Source organism: Nerophis ophidion, linkage group LG10 (assembly GCF_033978795.1).
Source record: "Nerophis ophidion isolate RoL-2023_Sa linkage group LG10, RoL_Noph_v1.0, whole genome shotgun sequence".
Lineage (NCBI taxonomy): Eukaryota > Metazoa > Chordata > Actinopteri > Syngnathiformes > Syngnathidae > Nerophis > Nerophis ophidion.
In genome coordinates, this window is record NC_084620.1 from 26,108,897 (window position 1) to 26,121,266 (window position 12,370).

Consider the following 12,370-nt stretch of genomic DNA (forward strand, 5'->3'; position numbering starts at 1 on the left):
TATCAAAGTGGGTTAGCATAGAGAATTATTACTATCGTATTGTGCATGCTGAAAAAAAAGGAAAACAGGTAGTTTCCACCAAAAAATATATTATCATGATTTAAGAGCTTACCAGTATGAGTACTCATAGTAGTTGTATGTCAACTGCCTGTTACAGCAGGAGCAAAACAAATGAATTATAAATCACATACACAAATGTTTGTTTGCTCAAAATATAACTAAATTAATCAATCTGTGTTAGCCAGCGAGCACGTTTTGATATTGTGTGGTCACCATTCCAAAGCTGTAAACATCCAGGCTGCAGGAGAGTCTGCCATGTCGTATGTACTCCTCGGGGAGGTAACCCAGGTTGGCGAGGGAACTCGTACACAGGGTGCCAGTATGACAACGGCTGACCGGATGAGGGCGGAGTCCAGCCAAGCCGAAATCGGACAGCTTGGGTTGCATGACGCTATCCAAGAGTATGTTGGAACTGTGCAAAGAAGCCATTTGAGTCAGATCAACCTGTGAATGTTTTACCAAATCAGTGTGCATTTGTGTACCTGGAGAGATTCCCGCAGATGACCGCACATGGTTGAGATTTGTGGAGATGATGCAGGGCCTCTGCGACCCCCTTTATGATGGCGAGACGTTCCTGCCAAGAAAGAGGGGGCCTGCCATCCTGGACATAGATTGTCAAATAAACTCATTTGGCGCTCATCTTAATTCTCAGGCACTACTTCCACTGCTTTGCTTCTTAGCTAAATGCTCAATTATTATTCACTAGAGGTAAGAAATGTACAATAGAATATTTTCTTATTTGTCCAGCTCTAGTAATACAAAAGATGGGTGTCCATCCATCCATTTTCTACCGCTTATTCCCTTTCAGGGTCGCGGGGGGTGCGTTTAATTATTTTGAGTGTATTTAAAAAAATCTAATTTGAATTGTTTTATTGAAATTATGGCTGTCAAAGTTAACACATTAACGCATGAATGAAAGAAAAAGATCCCATTAATTATGCTTAAACGCAGATTAATCAGGCAATTTATTTCGAGCACACATTCTCTTTAACTTTAACCACGGATGGTTACCTGAAAGGCAGCATGGGCTGTAACATGGTCAGTTATCAGGTCAATGCATATGTCAGTACAAAGATGAGTGAGGAGACTGACTGTTTAATTTCACAGTATATCCCTACTTTAGCTTGTATGCGTATAATGTATTGCAGCGATGAATTCTCTTATCACCAAAGCATGACAATTTTTGAACAGCATCTAAAAGCAAAATGTTTTTGAGGCAGCTGCTAGCAAGAACGCTACAAATACATCGACAACAAGGTGGCAGTTCCGATATCAATTATCTATTAGTGAGGTCTACCGATACCAATACCGATAACAAACATTTGTTAACTGTACATTATTGAAATTATTTGGTGTAGTTTTGGGCTATTGACAGTTTAACACACCATTTAAACTACAAACCCCGTGATTATTATTAGCCTAGAGGAGTGCCTCCACACTGTGTATGGATATACAAACCCAGTTTCCATATGAGTTGGGAAATTGTGTTAGATGTAAATATAAACAGAATACAATGATTTGCAAATCATTTTCAACCCATATTCAATTGAATGCTCTACAAAGACAAGATATTTGATGTTCAAACTCATAAACTTTTTTTTTTTTTTTGGCAAATAATAATTAACTTAGAACTTCATGGCTGCAACACGTGCCAAAGTAGTTGGGAAAGGGCATGTTCACCACTGTGTTACATCACCTTTTCTTTTAACAACACTCAAACGTTAGGGAACTGAGGAAACTAATTGTTGAAGCTTTGAAAGTGGAATTCTTTACCATTCTTCCTTGATGTACAACAGTCCAGGGTCTTGTTGTCGTATTTTACGCTTCATAATGCGCCACACCTTTTCGATGGGAGTTATGTCTGGACTGCAGGCGGGCCAGGAAAGTACCCACACTCTTTTACTACCAAGCCACGCTGTTGTAACACATGGCTTGGCATTGTTTTGCTGAAATAAGCAGTGACGTCCATGATAACGTTGCTTGGATGACAACGTATGTTGCTCCAAAACCTGTATGGACCATTCAGCATTAATGGTGCCTTCACAGATGTGTAAGTTACCCATGGCTTGGGCACTAATGAACCCCGATACCATCCCAGATGCTGGCTCTTTAACTTTGCACCTAGAACAATCCGTATTTTTTTTTTCCTCTTTGTTCCGGAGGACACCACGTCCACAGTTTCCAAATATAATGTGAAATGTGGACTCGTCAGACCACAGAACACTTTTCCACTTTGCATCAGTCCATTTTAGATGAGCTCGGGCCCAGAGAAGCCGGCGGCGTTCCTGTGTGTTGTTGATATATGGCTTCCGCTTTGCATAGTACAGTTTTAACTTGCACTTACAGATATACTGACAGACTGTAGTTACTGACAGTGGTTTTATGAAGTGTTCCTGAGCCCATGTGGTGATATCATTTACACACTGATGTCGGTTTTTGATGCAGTACCGCCTGAGGAATCAAAGATCCGTGATATCATCGCTTATGTGTAGTGATTTCACCGGATTCTCTGAACCTTTTGATGATTTTACGGACCGCAGATGGTAAAATCCCTAAATTCCTTGCAGTAGCTCGCTGAGAAATGTTGTTCTAAAACTGTTCGACAATTTGCTTACAAATTGGTGACCCTCGCCCCATCCTTGTTTGTGAATTACTTAACATTTCATGGAAGCTGTTTTTATACCCAATCATGGCACCCACCTGTTCTCAATTAGCCTGCACACCTGTGGGATGTTCCAAATAAGTGTTTGATGAGCATTCCTCAACTTTATCAGTATTTATTGCCACCTATCTCAACTTCTTTGTCACATGATGCTGGCATCAAATACTAAAGTTAATGATTATTTGCAAAAAAAAAGAATGTTTATCAGTTTTAACATCAAATATGTTGTCTTTATTGCATATTAAACTGAATATGGGTTGAAAATGATTTGCAAGTCATTGTATTCCGTTTATATTTACATTTTACACAATTTCCCAACTCATATGGAAACGGGGTTTGTAGATCCTTATTCTCTTTCTTGGTGTGCAACATGTTCAGCCTCGTCGCCCAGTGACAATGGTACTTGATGATGCTTACAAAACAAAGAAATCCAGCTTATTTGCCAAATGGAGTTTGGAGCGCCTAAAAGGAGTGCTCCAAACTGTGTATGGAGAGACACAATTAGCTGCTAGCTGCTTGTCTTACAATATCAGCCAGGGGGGATTGGCGTTTGTGATCAGCATTAAAATGCATTAATCGGCAATGGCTATCACACAATTTTTCACACAAATCGTCCAATATATGGGTGGCCGATTGATCGGCACATATCTGCATAAAACAAAACATACCTGACGATGGAGGGCGTGGAAGAGTGAACCATTGTGCATGTATGGATACACCAGACAGTAGCAACTCTCATCAGAAAAACAGCCCAACAATTCTAAAATGTTTGGATGTCGGCACCTAAAAAAACATCAGCAGATTACAGAATCCAAACAACATCCTCACCAGTGAAGACACTAGATCTGAGAATGACAGAGGGTGCATACAATCGAAGGACTTCCATCTGTTTGCTGAAAATATCCCACAGCTTCTTCCAGGATGTATTGTTCACCTGTAGAGAATGACACAGATCGTCAGTGCAAATTTATTTCATGAAGTCATGCTGACTTTTACTTCTGCTAACCAATTGATGTTTGTTCAGTGAGACAAGCAGTTTCAAGAGTTTGTGCACAAAAACAAATGTAATCTAACTGAATTCACACTTTGGATACGCTGCATTTCTCAATGACACTGCTTATGATCAATGGCTGCGCATTTCCTGACTTACACTTAAAGGGGACCTATGAAGATTTGAATCTACATTAGGGGTGTCCAAACATTTTGACCTGGGAGCTGCATTGGGCTAAAAAAAATTTGGCCAATGCCCAAAAGCATGTAAAGTAACATCCATCCATCCATATATATACTGTATACATAAATACATACACACACACACACACACACACACACACACACATATATATATATATACATACAAATATATATAATTATACATATACATACAAATATATATATATATATATATATATATATATATATACATATATATGTATACATATATATATATATATACTCATATATAAATATATACACATTTATATAAATATATATATATATATATGTATATATACACATATATATAGATATATATATATAAATACACATATATATAAATATATATATACACACACGCATTATATCAATATAGTAGATTGTACATAACATAATTGGATATTAAGAGTGTGTGAAAGTTCGATTTATACCTTGTTCACTTACACAACAACTGCCTTAAAGTTTTGTAATCAATCAGAAATATCAAGCAGCTAAAATGTATGAAACATGGATTAATGGAGAAGTGTTTTGCATTTTTCCAATCATCTTCCTTTAAGTCATTTGAGTGCAAAATACGTTCACATCGAAAAGTACAACAAAATGTAGATATTCCACCTTGCACAGTCGCCATCTTGGCTACAGAGCAGAAGCTGACAAACTAACCTGAGTGGTTGCAATTCACCATTAAAAAAGGAAGTATTTGCGCCCTCAGGAACTAAGTACACAGTGTACAGTGCACACACATTGTACTGACGGAAGTATTCCATTTCAGTCACAGCCAAGGTGTAAAGTGAGGGTTAAAGCAGTTCTAACAATACCCACTAACCTGTTTGAAAAGCTTTACTGCAAATGTTTTGCCTTCCACCTGTGCCTGGTAGATGTCAGAGAAGCTGCCTTCTGAAATTTTTGCTTCAGAATGAAAATCTCTGGTTCCTTTAAGGATGTCTTGCAAAGTGACGGGTGGCTGGTGTTCCCCTGTGGAAAACACACACCGCTTCACTCAGAGAAAGTCCACACAATGAATCCCCTTTGAATAAAGTTAGATTCACTCACTTTTACTGCATGTTTCATTGGAATGACTTATCTCGAACTTGACTGGCCCCTATGAATAGAAAATAAATAACAAAAGGCCTTCATTTTACAAGAAAGAAAGAACGTTTTTTTGGGAGGGTGGGGCATGGGGGGAACTAAAAAATATATAGCCTGAATGTTTTGAATGAATTGAATCTCTAGATGTTGGGGTGGTTTTAATCAGACATATCCAAAGTGTGGCCAGGGGTTCATTTGCAGCCCACATCTTGAGTTTTGTTGGCCCGCAGAATATTGTTTAAAAAAACAAAAAATAAGTAAAAATTTAGGATTTTTTTCTCTCCTCTCTCTTATAAGCTACTTATTCATGTTTTTGTATTGTTACATTTCAGTTGACATAAATGTTGATAATAAAAGTAATTATTATTATTTATTATTATTACAAATATTAGGATTTATGTTTTGATTGGAGTGTAATAATGATCATTGTAAATACTGTATTATCACTGTTTATTTACCTACAGTACTGGTATCATATTTGTATATACTGTAAATGCTTATGTAGTTCTGTTGTCTGTCTCTATCTTGTCCCTACAATTCCCCTCTGTTCTTCTTCTTTCTATCCCTGCCTAATCTGGTCTGGTTGCGCCAAACACTAAATATATTCAAACATTTCATAAAGTTGAACATAAATGATGCGACAAAAGAAATATCCCAGACTTTTCTTTTTGAAAGCAAGCCTGTAAAGCAGGTAGGAGCATTTGGATTAACAATAGTATTTGCCTATGTGGCTGTACAAGACATTAAAAAAAAAAAAAAAAAAAATTCAAGAAAAAAAGAGCAAAAAGATGAGAAAAGCTGAAATTGTGTAACTAATGAGTAATATTAATATGCTTTGTCACCTATAACTATGGAAGTAGAATTGTCTCACATCATCTTATATATATCAATATGATATTAATACATATGCTGATATGAATAAATATACAAATACAAATGTGATATACAAATAAATAAATAATTTGTATAAATAAACAAGTATTTGTAAATATATTTTTGAGATTTGAAAATATATACAAATAAAATGTATAAATATAAAATTGTGACGTACAAATCAATCAAGAATTTGTGTAAATAAACATGTATTTGTAAATATATTTTTTTGATTTGAATATAAATATACTAGATTTTGTATTTGTATTTGTATTGAATTCGCATGTGTGAATCGCTTTTTTGCTTCAGTGTTGGCAACACTAAATTGGCCCTAGTGTGTGAATGTGAGTGTGAATGTTGTCTGTCTATCTGTGTTGGCCCTGCGATGAGGTGGCGACTTGTCCAGGGTGTACCCTGCCTTCCGCCCGATTGTAGCTGAGATAGGCGCCAGCGCCCCCGCGACCCCGAAAGGGAATAAGCGGTAGAAAATGGATGGATGGATGGATGTTGAGACATTTCTACTACAAACCAGATGCACAAATAAGTGTGACCTACACACTCCCCTGAACAACCAGCAGAGGGCACTGCAGCCAGAGCGGTCTGGTTCACAGAGCTTTTAATGCATCTATCCATCCATTTTCTAACACTTATTCCCTTTTGGGGTCGCTGGTGCCTATCTCAGCTACAATCGGGCGGAAGGCGGAGTACACCATGGACAAATCACCAACTCATCGCAGGGCCAACACAGATAGACAGACAACATTCACACACTAGGGTCAATTTAGTGTTGCCAATCAACCTATCCCCAGGTGCATGTCTTTGGAGGTGGGAGGAAGCCAGAGTACCCGGAGGGAACCTACGCGGTCACGGGGAGGACATGCAAACTCCACACAAAAAGATCCCGAGCCCGAGATTGAACCCAGGACTACTCAGGACTATTGTATTGTGAGGCAGACGCACTAACCCCTCCCTCCACCGTGCTGCCCGCTTTTAATGCATTATATGCCAAATCCTCGGAGTTCTCTATGGAAGTAAAATTGTCTCACATCAACTTATATACATCAATATAATATTAATACATATGCATGTATTAATAAATATACAAAAACAAATGTGATATACAAATAAATAATTTGTATAAATAAACGCGTATTTGTAAATATATTTTTGAGATTTGGAAATATTTACAAATAACATTTATAAATATAAAAATGTGACATACAAATAAATCAAGAGTTTGTATAAATAAACGTATATTTGTAAATATATTTTTGAGATTTGAATATAAATATGTTTGATTTTACATTTGTATTTATATTGAATTTGCATATGTGGATCGCTTTTTTGCTTTTGTGTCGATGAGACATTCTTCCCACAAACCAGATGCACAAATAAATGTGACCTACACACTCCCCTGAACAACCAGCAAAACATTTTATTAAAGCACCACAACGAACTTTCAGTTTTGATTGATTTTGGGGGCAACAGTGGACCAAAGTGGTAGTCTTTTGGCAGAAGGAAGCCTGCATTTCCCATGAAGACTAACGCATACGGTGTAATATTGGCACAGATTACAAATATTACGTCTCTAATGGCTATGCTTGTGTTAAATAGACACCATCAAGAAATGATCTTGGCTTGCGCTATAAACTTGAATGTATTGGGGCAGATGCAGATCCAAAGTAAAGAAAGACAGGTGGGAGAATTTTTTTCGAAAGAAGTACTGTGGGACTGCGAACTATCAAGCTGGTGGCTATTTATTGCTACCGTTAAAATTTCAGATAGGCAACATTATCATTATAATTTTGATTTGAGCATTGAAAGTCACTTACGAGTTTAGCAGGAACAGAACCAAGGCAGCATCGACCAAAAATCCCTACTCATCTTTCAGTTCACGCCAGCGAGTGTAAGCCAGGCCAATGTTAATCCTTGACTGTCCTATTTTCGGGTAAACTCCCTTTTTCTTTTTTTTGTTTCCTCAGACAAAACTTTTCGTTTCTTTGGTTGTTTTGCTGCTTCGGCCATGGTACAGTAATTTTTCTGGCGGCATGTAGAATGTAGAAAGGGGGAGTGACGTGTGCAATTAAGCAAGTCAGCACATTTGTAGTTTTTTGTGTGGCAGGGTTCCTGCCGCCCGTGAATTGATTAACGTGGACCCTGACTTAAACAAGTTGAAAAACTTATTCGGGTGTTACCATTTAGTGGTCAATTGTATGGAATATGTACTGAACTGTGCAATCTACTAATAAAAGTATCAATCAATCAATCAATCAAAAACTCCTCAAAGTTGCTAAGGGCCAGTGAAAACATTACTGAGGTGTCATTCAACTAGTTGTAATTTTATGTATCATCCCAAAAGATCTGAAAATATTTTTGGAAAGTTGAAAAGTTACTTAGTTGCTGCTTAAAGGAAAATGTGTGATTTTTATTATTGTTTTAAGGTGTCATTATAAGGCCAGCTGAATATATTGAGAAATGTAGGTGGCAGATTAAAAATAATAAATAGAAACATTTTTGTACACAAAATATGCATGGATTTTCTTCAGCATTCACACAATAATCATTACCTTCGTTTCAGCTGCTGACTTACATATATTGGTAAGAGGCAAAGGCCTTTCTGAAATGATAAATAGATAGTTTTAACATCAAGTTAAACATCAACAGGAACAACCAGAAATGTTGCACAATAACAATGCTAATATCAATCCAATGCAGGTCAATAGCTGTTCTCTGGGCAAAACATCCATGCCCTAGTACAGGGGTCGGGAACCTTTTTTGCTGAGAGAGCCATGAAAGCCAAATATTTCAAAATGTATTTCCGTGAGAGCCATATAATATTTTTTTAACACTGAATACAACTAAATGCGTGCATTTTTAAGTAATTTTAAGTATAATAGGTCTCTTATTCTTTTTAATAACATTGTTATTCTAAAGTTAACCAATAATAAATATCATACTTCTTACCATTAATGCGACATCTTGGACAGGTGTGATAAAAAACGGATGGTTGGATTAAAATGCATGATAATGTTTTACAATTTGAACTTTATTTTTAACACTGTGATTACCAGCGGAATTATTAATGACTTATCGTGTTAAGCACTGGCAGCTAAGATTTATCTGAGAGCCAGATGCAGTCATTAAAAGAGCCGCATCTGGCTCTAGAGCCATAGGTTCCCTACCCCTGCCCTAGTAAAAGTTGATTTGCGGTACGGTTGCTGTGAGTAGGGATGTAACGATATGAAAATTATACTGAACAAAAATATAAACGCAACACTTTGGTTTTTGCTCCCATTTTTGATGAGTTGAACTCAAAGATCTAAAACTTTTACTATATACACAAAATACCTATTCCTCTCGAATATTGTTCACAAATATGTCTAAATCTGTGTGAGTGAGCACTTCTTCTTTGCCAACATACTCCATTCTACCTCCTGGGTCTGGCATATCCATATGCTGATTAAACAGTAGGATTATTGCACAGGTGAGATTTACACTGCCCACAATAAAAGGGCACTCTGAAATGTGCAGTTTTATCACACAGCACAATTCCACAGATATCGCAAGTTTTGAGGGAGCATGCAGTCGGCATGCTGACTGCAGGAATGTCCACCAGAGCTGTTGCCCATGAATTGAGTGTTCATTTCTCTACCATAAGCCGTCTTCAAAGGCGTTTCAGAGAATTTGGCAGTACATTCAGCTGACCTCACAACCGCAGACCACAAGTAACCATACCAGCCCAGGACCTGCACATTAAGCAGGTGCACGTCCATGATTGTCTGAGACGAGCCACCCGGACAGCTGCTGCAACAATTGGTTTGCTTGAGAAACCGTCTCAGGGAAGCTCATCTGCATGCTCGTCGTCCTTATCTGGGTCTGTCTGCAGTTTGTTGAATAAACCGACTTGAGTGGGCAAATGCTCACATTCGATAGCGTCTGGCATGTTGGAGAGGTGTTCTCTTCATGGATGAATCCTGGTTTTCACTGTTCAGGGCAAATGGCAAACAGCTTGTGGCATCGTGTTGTTTTGGCTTGTTGATGTCAAAGTTGTGAATTGAGTGGCCCACTGTGGGGGTGGGGTTATGGTATGGGCAGGCGTATGTTATGGACAAACACAAGTGCATTTTTTGATGGCATTCTAAATGCACAGCAATACCATGACGAGATCCTGAGGCCCATTGTTGTGCCATTCACCCGAGACCACTTCATGTTGCAGCATGACAATGCATGGCCCCATGTTGCAAGGCTCTGTACACAACTAAAGGAACCTGAAAACATCAGTTCTTGCATGGCTCGCACACTCACCAGAGATGTCACCCATTGAGCATGTTGTGGGTGCTGTGGATCAGTGTGTTCCAGTTCCTGCCAATATTCAGCAATTTCGCATAGCCGTTGAAGAGAATTTTTTGATTATTTTAATTTAAAAAGGTAATACTTACCGTCGGGAGTTTTATCGCGGTTATCATTGTTACCGTTTATCGTTACATCCCTGGTTTTTAGTTACAAGCTTGGTCATGGAACCAATTAAAGGTGAACTGCACTTTTTGCAAATTTTGCCCATCATTCACGATGGTTATGTAAGACAATAACACATACTGTATTTTTTTCTTTTTTTTAATGCATTGTAATTTATATAATGAACACTTGCAAAAGTCAGCTAACAATGGAGATAACGGAAATCATTATGTCATTGTGTCCATTTCGCCCGACAAACGATCTAAAAAAACATCCAGAAACCTTCACCATAGTTCATACACACGCTGTAAGTATATATGTAATGTAGTAACAGGCACATTCATAACATGTAATATTTACATATTTTGGTCATTTTAAGCATACAGCGATATACTGATTTCACAGACGCATCATAATCTTCACTTTTTCCTTCAAAAACAACAACTAATCTTGGCAGCCTTCATAAGAGACAACAACTATTTTGGGACAAATGATAATGCAGAATCTTGTATTTTTGAAATTGAATATACAGAAGATGAGCTAGATTTTTTAGAAGTTGCTAGCGAAGCAGATCCAGCAAGTAACACTGTTGGTAAGTGCTGAACAAGAAATACAGACTACACACATAATAAACCAATCACTTACTATACAATGTCTGCTCTCACTGTGATGCTGACTTATGGGATGTATACATTGTTATGTTTAGATGAAGAATTAATAATTATCCTCACGCTGGTAAAAAAAAAAAAAAATTATAATAACAAACTAAACGTTTTATTGTGGGCTTCACGGTGGCAGAGGGGTTAGTGCGTCTGCCTCACAATACGAGGTTCCTGCAGTCCTGGGTTCAAATCCAGGCTCGGGATCTTTCTGTGTGGAGTTTGCATGTTCTCCCCGTGAATGCGTGGGTTCCCTCCGGGTACTCCGGCTTCCTCCCACTTCCAAAGACATGCACCTGGGGATAGGTTGATTGGCAACACTAAATTGGCCCTAGTGTTTGAATGTGAGTGTGAATGTTGTCTATCTGTGTTGGCCTTGCGATGAGGTGGCGACTTGTCCAGGGTGTACCATGCCTTCCGCCCAATTGTAGCTGAGATAGGCGCCAGCGCCCCCCGCGACCCCGAAAGGGAATAAGCGGTAGAAAATGGATGGATGGATGGATGTGTCTTTCTCGCCATCTCTGAGTATAAGGTGAATGACAAAGTTGACCAACTTCTTGTTTATGGCTAAATGTGTCTATTATCCAAGTGAAAGGCATGATTTATAATCTGGAATTAACATTGACCAATTTAGAGGCGATGCAGCAGCTCAGTATGTCAACACTGCAGCTGCATAAGCTACTTAGTGGTCTGTGATTATGACGCCGCTAAAAGTAGTTCCTTGGCTTTAGCGCTTATAATAACAATATCCCTAATACTTTGCTAGAACTCAGGTCCGGAGATCTAAATACAGTATTGTTGGGGGTTTTGAGATGTTTTTACAGGGCTTCATGGGCGCACTGATGTAATGACGCCCATTAGCTTAAATATAACCACCTCGTACTTGCCGTATGTTACATATTAGAATGCATAATAAAGGAAAGACATATGTGTTATTGTCTTACATAGGGATTGTAAATGATAAGCAAAAATCCCCCAAAAAGTGCAGTTTCCCTTTAACTCATAAGTTGAGGTACTACTGCGCCACGCCGTCCCCGAGGGTCACTGGTTCAAATCCCACCTAGAACCAACCTCGTCACGTCCGTTGTGTCCTGAGCAAGACATTCACCCTTGCTCCTGATGGGTGCTGGTTGGCGCCTTGCATGGCAGCTCCCTCCATCAGTGTGTGAATGTGTGTGTGAATGGGTAAATATGGAAGTAGTGTAAAAGCGCTTTGAGTACCTTGAAGGTAGAAAAGCGCTATACAAGTACAACCCATTTATCTATTTTACTATAATAGTTATAGATACATTTATATAACAGTTAGGAATGTTACATGAAATACATTGCCAGTTGATTTATGTTTTATAATGGCAGC

General features: G+C 38.3%; 1 protein-coding gene across 6 annotated transcripts in view; it reads right to left on the reverse strand.

Annotated features, from left to right (window-relative positions):
* The window catches only part of irak3 (interleukin-1 receptor-associated kinase 3), a 38,323-nt gene that overhangs the window by 18,814 nt on the left and 7,139 nt on the right, over positions 1-12,370 (reverse strand). For 4 of the 6 annotated variants that reach the window (XR_009808487.1, XM_061913217.1, XM_061913214.1 and 1 more), the window contains 7 exons: positions 8,467-8,516; positions 4,991-5,039; positions 4,764-4,912; positions 3,592-3,656; positions 3,391-3,505; positions 543-661; positions 274-472 (listed from right to left, as the gene is read on the reverse strand). Coding sequence is in view for 5 of the 6 variants with exons in the window: in XM_061913217.1 (XP_061769201.1) it covers positions 274-472; positions 543-661; positions 3,391-3,505; positions 3,592-3,656; positions 4,764-4,912; positions 4,991-5,039; positions 8,467-8,516 (746 nt within the window). In the remaining variant the exon portion in view is untranslated. The remainder of the gene's footprint in view (positions 1-273; positions 473-542; positions 662-3,390; positions 3,506-3,591; positions 3,657-4,763; positions 4,913-4,990; positions 5,040-8,466; positions 8,517-12,370) is intronic. The other 2 variants (XM_061913215.1, XM_061913219.1) reach the window with 1 other exon arrangement.